Raw genomic sequence first — 14,913 nt, 5'->3', positions numbered from 1 at the left:
TTTTCAAGCAGAGGCTGCATCAGCTGAATATCACCACCATGTTCCCAGCACCTCAACAGGCACAGCCTCATGCTTGTTAAGCTATTATACTGGAAACAAACAAAACCAGAGTGCCTGCCTGCTCCATAGGCCAAACATAAGGGAATGCATTACTGTTTACTTCTGCCCAGTTTGCCATGTGATACAGATGGTTCAGAATACTGTTTTTACTACTGCATTCATCTACACACCTTCACTAGATCTCTTTTGTTTACTTTGTGTACTTGAACTGCTTACTGGCAAAACATGATGTTTTCATTATCATCTCCCTATAGCAGTAACTCACAAGCTACTCAGGAATATCAAACACAGAATTCTCCAAGAAGAATCAGTGTTACACCAAGTCTTCATCTACATTACTATTAAATATAGTCACCTTAACTAAGTGTGCTATTCTTTCTGGAGACTGGAAAACAATCCATTCATCCACAGCGATGGTATCCTGATCTTTATCCTTCTGAATGGATATGTCTCCTCCGAAGAACAAGAGACAGTATGGAGAGACCTCTGTACAGTCATACAAGTAAATCTACAAGGAGACAAAATTGTTCAATCACCCTTCAAAAACATCTTAAGTGACATCAGTAACCCTTAACAAAACTAACAGAATTCCAGAAGATTGTTTTTCAGTCATTCATGAATTTGCAAAACATTTATGAAGCAACTCAATAGGAAAAAAAGTACATGAAATCACATTGAACAGTAGCAAAACAGTCCCGAACACAGTCCTTCACACCAAGCGGTGAAATCAAACCAGCTATTCCATAAAAATTAAAAAAAAAATAAAATTAAAAAAAAAAATCAGCATATTGAGAAGTGTTACACTAGATTGAAAAAAAAAACTCCACAAAAAAACCTAACAATCCACCAAAATCAAAATTACACCTGTTATTGCCAGAACCTTAAAAGAAAACAAAAACAAACCCTCCAAAACCCAAAGAACCCAACCACGAAGCCACAGAAGTTAGTTACTTGTGGAACAACACTAGCAGTATCACAAAGCATGTAACCTGATGGCATATAAAAGGAATGACCCAAGAAAAGAAAGCTTCAAAACAAAGGCACTGTTCACATCTCCTTTGAACCCTGATCCAATCGTATTAAAAAGTTATGAAAATAAATTACACAAACCACATACACTGCTAGTTCTCATCTTCAAATGGTACACAAGCCAGTTATAATGGAACTCTGTTTCTTCCACATTAACTGATTTAGGATGAATATTAACTGTTCCATCTGTCTTGGTGCAAACTTTCACCCTTAATAGAAAAGAAAAGTTTTTATTTTAGGATTGAAGTAAGATCTTGGAAGTTCAGCACAACTGGGTCTCAAGTTAAGAAAATCTCTAATTCTCTACTAGCACACTAAATTCTAAAAATACAAGGACACTGAAAGAAACCTTAACCCTTTTCCAGAAGATTACCACTGAATCTACAATACAAATTTTCAGACATCTCTCTCTACATTTTAAGAAGTTTGAATTTTTTGTCAAATCTACCCCCCTAAAAATCCCTGTCATTCTCTCAAGTAGAAAAAAACAAGTGCCATTGCTGTTCAAACGAAAGGCAGTGTTATTGAATTTGGCTGAGAGAGGCAAAGCGGTTAGTGTAACCAATCTCTTGCTTAGTGCATCATAAAACAGCCTTCCGGGGCAGCAGGCATACAAGCAGCTCCACCATGCGGCAAAGATACAGCAACACAGTAGTTTGCATCAGGTTTCCAAACTTACTGCATCCTTTAGGTGACTCCAGCATGATTAAAGAGTTATCAACTGATTAGCAATGTCAGATATAAACAGGTGTAAATTATGCCATATTGAATGTAATTTTGACTACCTGGCTCTTACTCCTTTCACAGAAATAAACACTTGGGTTTTCTTAGTTGTTTTTGTTTTGTTTGTTTTTTTAATTCTAGGCATAATGATTCCTCTCAGCTTGCTGTTTTGACATTACACACCCAGGAAGCTGATCCAAATCTTCAACCCTTAAATTTGTCTTCACTCTTTAATCGTGTTTACAAAGGAGAATATCAACATTCAGATGAGCGTACCGTTACTGTAACAGTTAATAAGAATAAATACTCTGATAATATAAGAAGCGACAAATCACCAGACCAGAATTTCTGGGCTCAATTTTGCCAAACAGTAAGAAAGGATTGTGTTTCAACCACTGCTTGTTGATGGTCCAACTCCTTTAGCAGCGGTGTTACTGATACATTGTAACACTAACCATGGCACAATAAGGTCACACAAATCATTTCAGGCTAGCAGATATCCAAATGTTAAACAAAGTAAAAATCAACAATTCCAAGCCCCCATCTACCCTTCCCAAAGAAAGTAACCCCACAAAGATGATTTGAGCTATAAAAGGATATTCATTCCTGCACTCAAGGCCTTTGCTTCACCTTGCCAAAATAACCAAAATGTAGAAAATGCCTTGAATACAACCAATATTAAGCCAAACCCTTACATTTTTCTCTTTTTGCTGAAGCTTGGACGGATCTTCGCAACTTTTGGATATAAACCAGCACAGATGACCGCTTTCAGCAACTTCTCATTATCTGCAGAAGACAGCAAAGTAAACCACACAGCTCTGCACACTGAGATTTCAGCTATCAGAAATCTTCCATTTCCTTTCACTATTTACCTGAGTTGGTATTAGATTTGGGATCCTTGGGGTCTCTGCTATTCACAAATCCAGCTGCAAGTAGATGCTCAGCAAACTGCCCTTTCATGTTATGCAGCATCTAGGAAACAAAAGTAGTCCCAAAATGATGCTGCACCAAAAGGCCTCCCGTTTTCCCCACAGACATGATCCTCCTCCTCTTTAAACTGTTAGGATCTTACCTGAAGTGTATTTGAAGACAGGAAATATTCCCAGCAATAGTCTTTCTCAGTTCTGAAACCACGACGCCGAGTTTCTTCCCAGCCCTAAAAATTAAAACTGTACTTCAAAGACGTTTGTGACTGAACACATAAAAAAATCCCCCAAAACAATTAAGGACAAGGAAAACATGGAGATCAACAACCAATACAGATACATTTTTCCCTACAAGAGAGGAAGTAAATCCTTTGATCCCTTTATGTATCTGCAGAACAGAGCAGAAATACACAACTTTACAATATTTTGAATCAAAAACTTCCCTTTTCAACGTGAGGAGTGAAATCTAGCTAAGTTAGCCAGAATTTCAACTTCAGCTTTCTAAAGAAACCGAAAGAACACGAATTAATGACTTCAGCAAGGTAACTATAACATTGTTCTCTTTGTCACTTTCACAGACGTCACAAGAAACTTGGTGATTGAGCCTGAAGATAAGATGCTTTCACACTAGAAGGGTGAAAATTAATTTGGTTTTATGCTTCTGTAGAAGTCAAAAGAAATACAACAGAACATACACTGATCAGTTTCTTCCTTAGAATAAACCATATCATTCAAATTATAATTCCAGAAGGAAAACAACATTAAAATATGCCTACCATGAAAGCATTCACCACAGTTAGATGATCGCTTTTAGTGTTCTTTGACAGTTCCTTTCTTCTTGCATCTGCTACTTTCTCTTTGCCCTAAGAATAATCAGAACCTATAAAGTATTCATGACAACAGTTCTGTTTTCCTAATTATTATATATACAGCAATACTTTGTATGCAACATGAAATGTAATGAAATTTAATGAAAATTAAAGCTCCTTCCAATATTCTGTAGACAACACCTCATAGTACATGAAGGCAACCTTTCACTAATAAAAATATAATTAAAATTAAAATAAGATTAAAGTGCTTTTAAATTATAGCATCTCAGTAGGTCCCAATATCCTTCTGAGATTCTTAAAATCTGACGTGTAATTCTCCTCATAGAAACTTTACCAGAGGAATGACAAAAGGGTCTTTGAAGCTGAGGCTGGCTGCAATTGTAAGAACTGGATCCAAGCAGCAGAATAAAGCTCCAAAGAGGATCATTTTTCCAATATGTGGTTCAACTGGTAATCGTGCTAAATGGACTCCGAGTGGAGTCAGTTCCTCTTGTCTGTCCAAAGCATTCTGTCAGAAGAAGGGGAAAGAAAAAAAAAAACCAACCAGGGCAGGGGGGAAAAAAGAGTAAACACAGTATTAGAAATGGAGAGGATTTCCTTGAAATAGCCACTAGTCTATCTAGAGAACAACAAAAAGCCTAACAGCTGAAGAACATAGCTGGCTGTCAATGAGGTATGGTAGGAAAGTGATCAAGCAAGTTATGAAGAAATTAAAATGCTTAACTAGAGCCAAGAAAATGGCAACCAGCTTTGTGCTGGTTGCAGGGTTTACTAGTCTCAGAGTCTTTCTGGACAAAAGTATGCAGAATTATTAACATTTGAGTGTCTTCCTACCCTCCTGATCAAACTTCCTTTTAGACTTATACCTTACCCTTACCTTCTGTTTGCATTTACTTTACCCTTCACTACTGCGCAACACTGTCACAGAACACCAAATGTATGGCTGAATTTTAATTTTACCTACACATCCACAGACTCACACCATCAGTGTGAGATACTGCTCTTCACCTGAATCAGAAGTTTCAATTTATTGCTACAACCAATTTGTACAAATAATACCAGTGGTACAAACACGTCATTCATTAATCTCTCCTTCCCCCGCATCCAAAGGGGCAATGGCATACAAGATCTGTCTCCTATAAGCCTTTAGCTGCCCACAGAAAAAGTATCTCAAACTCTTCACTAATCTGACTGGGATAGGAAGGCTTGGTGAATGCACCCATGAACAGGGTGATACAGAAGTTGTGAGTTTAGTAAGTATCTGTAGGGAACTTCAATGCAAGGTGCATGTATGTTATGAGTAATTTAGAAAAGAACTACTCTATGCAGCCATAAACATAATTTATGATGCAAAATTATTTCCTCTCTTCAGTGAAGATATATAAAAGTCTACACAATACAGTATGGGGTTGCAACGTCCAGACCTGTAGAATCAGAACTGTCTGATAACAAATAATGCAGTAACATGGTTAAAAACAGGTACCTCCTTGCACGTAAATTAAGTAATACTTTACCAGCTCCATTAGATGATTTATGGCCAACATTACAGCATCACGAGATGGTGGATCCATTAGTTTGCTCAGAAAATAAGCAATTCCACCAAGCTTTAGAATCTGAAGGAATAAAAAAAACCAAAAAAAAGCAACAAACCCTCAACCAAAAACCTACAGCAATTGGAGAAAGATGGCTACCTACACTTAGTAAGCAATGACCACACTAATTTCAAGTGTGAATAACTCAAAAGGTTCAGTTTGAATTTCACCAATTAACAACTAAGGAATAAAATAAAATTAATGATGATATTTGAAGCATAAGGATCTATTTTTCATTCAGTATGCACAGACATGGTATTCCATAGGCATGCATAAGGAATTCCACATGAACTGCCTAAAAAGGGAAACTCATGTCAGTTCTAAAGCTACTTTTTAGTAAATTTCTCTTAAGACATTATCACATTCCCTGACTCATTGGCATTCCCACTGAAGTTCCTCTGACTGAATGATATCTGGGGGGAGAGGAAGAGAAGCACAGCCCAAGTTTTTGTTAACAGAGTTTAGCTTTTATTTATGCTAGACAACCCTATTTTTCCTGGGCTTGATGCCTCCAGATACAAGTATGCCTTCTGCAGAAGTTGCTACAATTACTAGCTTAATGTCTGTTACTTCTGGAGTAACAGAATTTCAACTTGAAGACAACCCCAGGCTCACAGTCGCATTATCTCTCAACCTATTATTCTAATGGAAAAGTAGATAATTAATAGGTTTGAAGATTCATATGTTTACCTTGATTTGTAAACAGAGTTCTTCCAAAGGTGTCCTCAAGATCTCTGGTAACTGATAATCATCTAGAAGGCTATCCCGGAGTCCATTGTACAGATGATAACAGTGGCCTGGCTGAACTCTGCAATTATTTAAATAAATAACTGTATGAGGTTTTTTTCTATGACACTATGACATTGTTTATAAACAGCTTTCCAAAACACCTCAAGGAAATGAAACAGAGGTGTATTCAACTGTAAAAAACATTTCAGCCTTCTGAAACACAGACCCACCAATAGGAAACAGGAGTGCCGAACACAGTAAAAAAAAAAAAAAAAAAAAAAAAAGAGGGTTTTTCTTCTCCAAGAATGAAGCACAATGCAGCACAAGTGAAATCAGTTCCCCAGACAAGAAACCATTCTTTCCCTAAGAACAAGAGAGATGTACTAGCATCTGCTGCTGAACATGTGAATAACAAAGTCATACCTTCAGCCCGCATGTGCTCCAAGACTAAAGAAATTCAGCCCCACAAAACTTAGTTCTAACTATCCACGTTATTCTTACCTTCCTGCTCGACCTTTCCTCTGCTTGGCATTAGCTTTACTAACCCACTCTGCTGCCATTGTGCTAATGTTGTTCTGTGTGTCAAAGTGAGTTTCCTTTATTTTTCCACCATCTATAACAAACACGACGTCATCTATTGTAATGCTGTTTAAGAAAAGAGAGGAGAAAAAAAAATGCAGCTCTTCATCTTTGCAAGCTTGATGTAGGATTTAAAAGGGGGTTTTAGCCTCTCTTTATCTCCTCCCAAACTGTGAGCCAACAATTACAAAAATTTGTTTGGAATTTCATTCAGAATTAGATTACTAAGCAGCAGTTCAATAGCTACACTTATTCTCCTAGGTCTAGCAAAAGTCACCATGTGGGGTTATGAAGTCTGCAGAGAGAACAGGCAGCTCACATTTATCATGTCCAACAAAGACAAGTCATTATAGTAAAACCTATGTTTTAATTGTTTAAAACAATTAAAGGAAATCTCCCGTTTAGTCTATAAACATTTCTAAAGGTAATGGGTTATAAATGAATGGTACAAACCCAAAAACATGTATGTTTTGAAACATTTACAGGTTTATATTTTAAATTATGACTCACTTATTTTGTTAAGTGTAGAGCTGGTTTGAGTCTGTATAGCTAGCTATTTACCTAGTCTCTGCAATGTTGGTAGCAATCACGATTTTTCTTACTCCTGGCGGGGTCTTCTTAAAAACCTGTAATTATCCATGGCCCATTTATATGTTTGCCAAAACCAAACATATGCTTAAGTAATGTTTTTTGTAGTTGTGAAGCAGAACAATAAAAAAAAGGCATACCTGAGTCTGGTTAACAGTAGGCATCAGTGAATGTAAAGGTATGATAATAAACCTATCTGAAAATTAAAAATCAGTAGAAGATACAGTATAAGCACAGAAACTGTAATTTTACAGGAAAATCAAACTACGCAGAATAGAGAAAATAAGCTGTAAGTATTCTGTTTCTTATTCTGAATTGATAGGTATATGTATATAATGGCAAATTCTAAAGTAAAAAGATGTAAAGGATTTTTTTATTATGTTATGGTGACAAGTTTAAGAAAGCATATGAAGTTACTTACAGCAATTTATATTTCATTTTTAAAGACTCAAACATTTTAAAATTGCTGAAGTTTAATAAATAAACTGTCACTGCTTCATCTTTCAACAGATTCAATTCCTTATCTGTGGAATGTATACAACACGAACTGCACAACAATTACCTGAATAGTCAAGAGCCTAGTTGGACAAGTCAGATGGAACTATGAGTTGTGCAAACAGGACAAATTAATGCGCAACAAATTTTTAGTGTCTTATCATAAAAGCTTCTAGGGATAAACAGAATTTAAAAGAACTATTGGCAAAGCAGTAAACAGAAGCTGCTGAAGAATCAAGAGGAAATGAACACAGAATGAAGAGAAAGTTTTAGTTTGGAAGCTACCACAGCTACAAGAAAGGACAATGGAAAAAGATGCAGGTCTGAGATTGTTTCTCAGATTGTTCACGCCTACACTGAGGAAAATGAGTTATCATTAGCAGATGAAAGATACCATATAAATGCAAAAAAGCTGAACACACTGCAATCATTTTAAGAGGAGAACGGAGAAAAAAATATAAACCAAAACCCCACACCAAACCCAGTGCAATACCAGCAATCACATGCAAAACTTAAGAGTTTGCCACTAACATCAATGCTAGAATTCCGATGTAAATTTTTGGGTTTACCTGATTTAAACATGACTTGTGACATCAAGAGATCATGCAACGTGCTAATGTTGTCCCAGCCTGGAAGAAACACTAAAATTGCACCATCCTATACATAAAAGGGAAGGGAAAAGAGGTCAGAATAAACTGCAAAGAACAAGCTACTTGCACACTAATGCAGAAATACTGGATATGTGATACTTCAAAGCTTGCTGACTGGAATTTGGAACAAAGTTTATAAGTTTGTTTCCTCTAAGAATTACATTTTTATCTGAATGTAATAAAATATTTTATTTTAAGCATGTTTCCCCTGCAGTGCTTTAAACACAGCCAAGTCAACACTGGAAGACTTTTAGCTGCAAATAGAACAGATATATAGGTTTTATCATTTTCAACACCGGAAGAACAAAATACAAAACAGCAACTCCTCCTTATTACTCAGACCTTAATTGAGCTATCATCTGCAATACCAAATTGTTTGATACCTTTAACAATAAAAACTCTCATTAAGGAATCAGACATAGCATCAGCTTTCCCACAAATGTTTTTCCAACTCAGAAACAAACATGTTAACTTCAGGTTATGAGAACCTACATTACACCTATGGTAACAGATGCCATTCTTCCTTTATGTTTGCCACTTCTTCAGGCATAGGAACTTTCTCACATTAATAGTCTGATAATGTTATTACTAAATAACAAGGTAAGGCACATTTAGAGATAACTATTAATGCAGCTGTACTAACTACTAATCTTGACAAGCTGTAAGTTGGGAGATTCTCCTAGCTAGCTTTGTAAATGTGATTAACTTTAGCTAGGTTGTATAAAAATTCATTCTTCACAGCATCCAAGTCGTATTTAGATATAACTTCAGGCAGAAGAACTATTAAAGCCAACCACATGGTGTAGATAAGGGGCAGTGAACAGCTTCTTAAGTATCGCTCTTGCTCCCTCACCCCAATGCTGCGGAATTAAGAACAGGGATACAGTTGTACACTAAAGAGGTCTTCAAACAGTTTTCTACACCTGTTTCACAAAATGTAACTTTTACTACAAAGAATACTACCTTTAACAAACACAGACACAGTCACAGAAAGAGCTAGAAGTTAAAATTTAATTTGTAATTATACTATTTTCCATCAAATAACTAAAACGTGTGATTAATTTGAAAGCTTCCTTAAAAAAACTTAGCCAAAAGAAAAAAACCTCAGCAATCTGAATCAAAATGGCACTCAAACCTTCAGGTATCTCTCCCACTTTATAGAATCGTAGAATAGTTAGGGTTGGAAAGGACCTTAAGATCATCTAGTTCCAACCTCCCTGCCATGGGCAGGGATACCTCACACTAAACCATGCCACCCAAGGCCTCATCCAACCTGGCCTTGACCACCACACCAAGGATGGAGCATTCACAACCTCCCTGGGCAACCCATTCCAGTGCCTCACCACCCTCTCAGTAAAGAATTTCTTCCCTATTTCCAATCTAAACTTCCCCTGTTTAAGTTTGAACCCATTACCCTTTGTCCTGTCGCTACAGTCCCTGATGAATAGTCCATCCCCAGCATCTCCTACAGCCCCCCTTCAGATACTGGAAGGCTGCTATGAGGTCTCCACGCAGCCTTCTCTTCTTCAGGCTGAACAGCCCCAACTTTCTCAGCCTATCTTCATACAGGAGGTGCTCCAGTCCCCTGATCATCCTTGTGGCCCTCCTCTGGACTTGTTCCAACAGTTCCATGTCCTTTTTATGTTGAGGACACCACAACTGCACACAATACTCCAAGTGAGGTCTCATGAGAGCAGAGTAGAGGGGCAGGATCACCTCCTTTGACCTGCTGGTCACGCTCCTTTTGATGCAGCCCAGGATACAGTTGGCTTTCTGGGCTGCGAGCGCACACTGCCGGCTCACATTCATTTTTTCATCGACCAACACCCTCAAGTCCTTCTCCACAGGGCTTCTCTGAATCACTTCTCTGCCTAACCAACCTCTCATAGCCATTGTCATTGAAAGAATTCAGGCTCTTTTATCCCCTTGCTCAGAAGAGACCATAAATGAGTAAATCAAATGTAGTTCTAAGTTTTCCAAGTTTCTTCTGTTCATAGTTCTCATTAATACCCACAACCCCCACTCAAGAAAATGCTTACACATGTGTTCCCCTTTAAACACAGATTCTATCCCATCATTTCAATAAACACTGCAACTAACCACATTCTTAACTCTGGGCTTAAATAGTAATTAGATACTTATAGTTAGATTACTTCTCAGAAGAGCAAAACAAGAAATTATTCTTTTTATCCGCATGAGAAGCCAAACTATCAGCTCTGACATTCCCAACAGCCACATCATTAGAATGAGAAGACAGGAGACAGAAGCGTACCTCTTCTTCCAAAACAATGTGCCTGATAAGTGCTGCTATAAGGTCAAGGTCAACCTTGTCATCATCCATCATTTCCAAGGCATCTATAGTACTTGCTGAATACCTGCAGGCAAGAAAAGCACACGCAATGGTACTTCAGTTAACACACACAGCCATGCACTCAAGTTTCTGTTATAAAGCTCTGCAATCACAAATCTATGTAATCCACTACCAATCAATTTATTTCGTCTGTTCGATTACTGTACCTCCAATGTGCTCTCAAGATTTAGTTTAGCGCATTTATCATCAGTTCAGAATACCAATTTTGAGAATTACCATGTTTTGGCCAAACGGCATCTGAAGCGTTTACACAATATCCCTCTCTCTCCCCACAGATTAACAATGTCCTAACTAATCTGAGTTTACCTGTTTATCTCTCTAACTCACAGTGAGTACAGGAAGCATCTAATCTGTTCAGCTCTTTGATTCGTGAAAGGTAACACTGTGGAAAGAATTGCCAATTGGTTCAAAAGACGTAGTGGGAAAGTGAAGAATACAAATGTAATGAGCAGAGTATGGGACAGGCCAGAAGAAGATACACCACTGAGGAGTTTTCCCTTAGAAAAGGGAGATAAAGCTGAGCCACCTGTATTCATTATTGTTGCAAGCTGGATATACAGACAGTTCCAAATGCAGAGGGTAAGACAGCAATAAAACAGGGAGATGTTGTTCCTGAAAAATCAGTCAGGCTATCCAATTAATCAACTTATCCAGATTACCAAAGTAGTCAAATGCTGTGTTTCAAGTAAACAGTCTCTACTAGGTGGTCAAGAGGCAAAATTATTTACGTTGGTTTTAAATCACCCTAGAGGAATACTTAAAATATTCTGAGCAAAAGGGGGTTTAATTTTGGTTTTGGTATTTTTTGTAGGGAGTGTTTTATAAACCAGCATACTTTTTATTATGTTGATTACAGGACTAAAACATTATGAAAACTCTCTCAAAGACTAAAGAAGGGAAGAATTCATTAGAAAAGAACTAATGACCAAAGCTGAAGAAGCCTAATGTTATGGTGAAGACTGTAATGGGCAACCAACACCAAGCAACTCCACAGCCGTAAGCCTTCTTACAATTTGCACAAGCAGAGGAAGCTAATTCTCTGTGGTAACTCGAAAGCACTTCAGCGGTTGCCAGCCAACTGTACTGGCAATTCCATCATTACTGTTTTCCACAGTAGCAACTATTCCATCATTAATAAAAGCACAGTAACAGAACAGAGCACTCATTTATGTTTCTCAGTTCAGAAGTGTCTAAAAACAATGCTAAGGAGTAACTCTTGAGAACAACCTGCCCCGCAGCTGCCTTAAGTAGCCTGGCCATCGTTCCCTGTAGATTTCCTCTTTTTCTTCTTTTTCTGGCCTGCTTACATGTCCTTGCATGAAGCCTTTCTTCCACCGTGGCCGACGGTCTGTGTTTTCTGGAGTATACCTTTACATTTAAATAACACAAGTAAGTCAATTTTGAAACTATAGCACTTTAAAACCATCTGCATAGTAGTTTTCCAAACTATGGACAATACGCTGCACTTTGACTATACCATGTAAATAAGATTTGTCGTGGTTTAAGCCCCGGCTGTAAATTAGAACCACGCAGTCTACTTCCCCCCACACACACACTCCCCAGAGGGATGGGGAGGAGAATCAAAAGAATGTAACTCCCACGGGTTGAGATAAAAACAGTCCAGTAACTAAGGTATAACACAAATCACTACTGCTGCCACCAATAATAATAATGATAAGAGAAATAACAAGGGAAGAGAATACGATACCGCCCGCCGGAAAAGAGAGCCCGACAGAAAAGCGAACGTGCCCTTCCGGGTAGCTCCCAGTTACCTCCCTGGGCATGACGTGCTGTGGTATGGAATACCTCCCTGGCCAGTCTGGGTCAGGTGACCTGTCCCTGCCTCCTCCCGGCCCCCCCCCTCCCCGGCAGAGCATGAGACCCACAAAGTCCTTGGTCAGTCTAAACATTGGTGTTATCAGCTCCGTTCCCAGGCTGAAAGTCAAAAACACAGTGCTGCAACAGCTACCAAGAAGGAGAAAAACTGACTGCTACTGCTGAACCCAGGACAGTATCCACCCCTTATTCCATACCATTCACGTCATGCTCAGATCCCACATTTTCCATCTACCCTCACTCTCATCTCAGTGCACTGTTATCTTAGTGCACGAACCAATTCCTATAAAGCTACTGAGTCCATTCGGTTCATGATGTTGGGCTCCATCTCTTGTAACAGTCTTTCAGGGCAGGAGAAGCTGTGCGCAGTGTTGGATCGTTGCCTGCTGATGCTGATCATTCCTTTACTGTAGAACTCATCCGGTTCTATCAAAGTCCATTCTCTGTTGGGATGATGGTCGGAGGGAAGTCAGGGCCAGTCGCTGGTGCCCTGCAGACTTCTAGTTGATGGGCTATAGCAGGCAACAGCATACAATTGAGTTCATTGTCTGTTTTCCCCTAAAATCAAATCCCCTTGAGGTACGCATCGGACTTCCCCATCTTCCTGCATTACCTACCAAGTATATCCGGGTCCCTGAGCAAAAGCAATCCCACAAGTGGGTTTGCCTTTACCTGAAGCAGGAATAACCCAGACTGTCTTCCCCAGCAAATTCTTCATGTGCACCACAGGAACTTTGTCCCCCTCTACAATATGTAAAAGTTCTGACTGGGCTGGGCCAGCCCTGTTGGCAGATCCTCTGGTGTTGACCAACCAGGTGGCCTTTGGTAAGTGTGTATCCCAATGCTTGAAAGTTCCCCCACCCATTGCTCTCAATGTAGTTTTTAACAGCCCATTGTACCGTTCGATTTTCCCGGAGCCTGGTGCATGGTAGGGGATGTGATATACCCACTCAATGCCATGCTCTTTGGCCCAAGTGTCTATAAGGTTATTCTGGAAATGAGTCCCATTATCTGATTCAATTCTTTCTGGGGTGCCATGTCGTCACAAAATCTGGTTCTCAAGGCCCAGGATAGTGTTCCGGGCAGTGGCATGGGGCACAGCATATGTTTCCAGCCATCCGGTGGTTGCTTCCACCATGGTAAGCACATGGCGCTTGCCTTGGCGGGTTGGTGGGAGTGTGATATAATCAATCTGCCAGGCCTCCCCATATTTATACTTCAGCCATCGTCCTCCATACCAAAGAGGCTTTAACCATTTAGCTTGTTTAATTGCAGCACATGTTTCACACTCATGAATAACCTGGGCAATAGTGTCCATTGTTAAGTCCACCCCTCGGTCACGGGCCCATCTATATGTTGCATCTCTGCCCTGATGGCCTGAAGTGTCATGGGCCCACCGGGCCAAAAATAATTCACCTTTATGCTGCCAATCTAAGTCCATCTGAGCCACTTCAATCTTAGCAGCTTTATCCACTTGTTGGTTGTTCTGGTGTTCCTCAGTGGCCCGACTCTTGGGTACATGGGTGTCTACATGGCGTACCTTCACCACCAGGTTCTGCACCCGGGCAGCGATATCTTGCCACAGTGCAGCAGCCCAGATGGGTTTACCTCTGCGTTGCCAGTTGCTCTGCTTCCATTGCTGCAACCACCCCCACAGGGCATTTGCCACCATCCATGAGTCAGTATAGAGATAAAGTACTGGCCACTTTTCTCATTCAGCAATGTCCAGGGCCAGCTGGATGGCTTTCATCTCGGCAAACTGACTCGATTCACCCTCTCCTTCAGCAGTTTCTGCAACTTGTCGTTGAGGACTCCATACGACTGCCTTCCATCTCCGATGCTTTCCCACAATACGGCAGGACCCATCAGTAAACAAGGCATACTGCTTTTCACTTTCTGATAGTTTATTATATGGTGGGGCCTCTTCAGCACGCATCACCTCCTCTTCTGGTGACATTCCAAAATCTTTGCCCTCTGGCCAGTCCATGATGACTTCTAGAATGCCTGGACGACTGGGATTTCCTATTCGAGCTCATTGTGTAATTAGTGCAGCCCATTTACTCCATGTAGCATCGGTTGCATGATGTGTAGAGGAGACCCTGCCTTTGAACATCCAGCCCAGCACGGGCAACCGGGGTGCCAGGAGGAGCTGTGCTTCAGTGCCAATCACCTCCGAAGCAGCTTGAACCCCTTCATGGGCTGCCAGTATCTCTTTCTCAGTTGGGGTATAGCTGGCCTCAGATCCTTTGTATCCCCGACTCCAAAAGCCGAGGGGTCGACCTCGAGTCTCCCCTGGAGCTTTCTTCCAGAGGCTCCAGGTAGGACCATTCTCCCCAGCTGCGGTGTACAGTACATTTTTTACATCTGGCCCAGTCTGGACTGGTCCAAGGGCTACTGCATGAACTATCTCACGTTTAATTTGCTCAAAGGCTTGTTGTGGCTCAGGGCCCCATTTAAAATCATTTTTCTTCCGGGTCACGTGATAGAGAGGGCTTACAATCAAAC

General features: G+C 39.9%; 1 protein-coding gene across 3 annotated transcripts in view; it reads right to left on the bottom strand.

Moving 5' to 3' along the window:
* DHX36 (DEAH-box helicase 36) overlaps positions 1–14,913 on the bottom strand; it is a 32,632-nt gene that overhangs the window by 6,330 nt on the left and 11,389 nt on the right. The window contains exons 10-24 of one of the 3 annotated variants that reach the window (XM_080623808.1): positions 11,800–11,940; positions 10,474–10,576; positions 8,121–8,208; positions 7,197–7,252; positions 7,030–7,094; positions 6,391–6,534; positions 5,851–5,968; positions 5,083–5,181; positions 3,903–4,076; positions 3,515–3,601; positions 2,885–2,968; positions 2,685–2,784; positions 2,508–2,598; positions 1,178–1,298; positions 416–568 (exon numbers count right to left, since the gene is read on the bottom strand). In XM_080623808.1, the coding sequence (XP_080479934.1) occupies positions 416–568; positions 1,178–1,298; positions 2,508–2,598; positions 2,685–2,784; positions 2,885–2,968; positions 3,515–3,601; positions 3,903–4,076; positions 5,083–5,181; positions 5,851–5,968; positions 6,391–6,534; positions 7,030–7,094; positions 7,197–7,252; positions 8,121–8,208; positions 10,474–10,576; positions 11,800–11,940 (1,624 nt within the window). The remainder of the gene's footprint in view (positions 1–415; positions 569–1,177; positions 1,299–2,507; positions 2,599–2,684; positions 2,785–2,884; positions 2,969–3,514; positions 3,602–3,902; positions 4,077–5,082; positions 5,182–5,850; positions 5,969–6,390; positions 6,535–7,029; positions 7,095–7,196; positions 7,253–8,120; positions 8,209–10,473; positions 10,577–11,799; positions 11,941–14,913) is intronic. The other 2 variants (XM_080623809.1, XM_080623810.1) reach the window with 2 other exon arrangements.

Source organism: Psittacula echo, assembly GCF_963264785.1.
Source record: "Psittacula echo genome assembly, chromosome: 7".
NCBI classification, from domain to species: domain Eukaryota; kingdom Metazoa; phylum Chordata; class Aves; order Psittaciformes; family Psittacidae; genus Psittacula; species Psittacula echo.
Note: the sequence above shows the minus strand (reverse complement) of the source record. Positions and strands in the feature narration are given on the sequence as shown.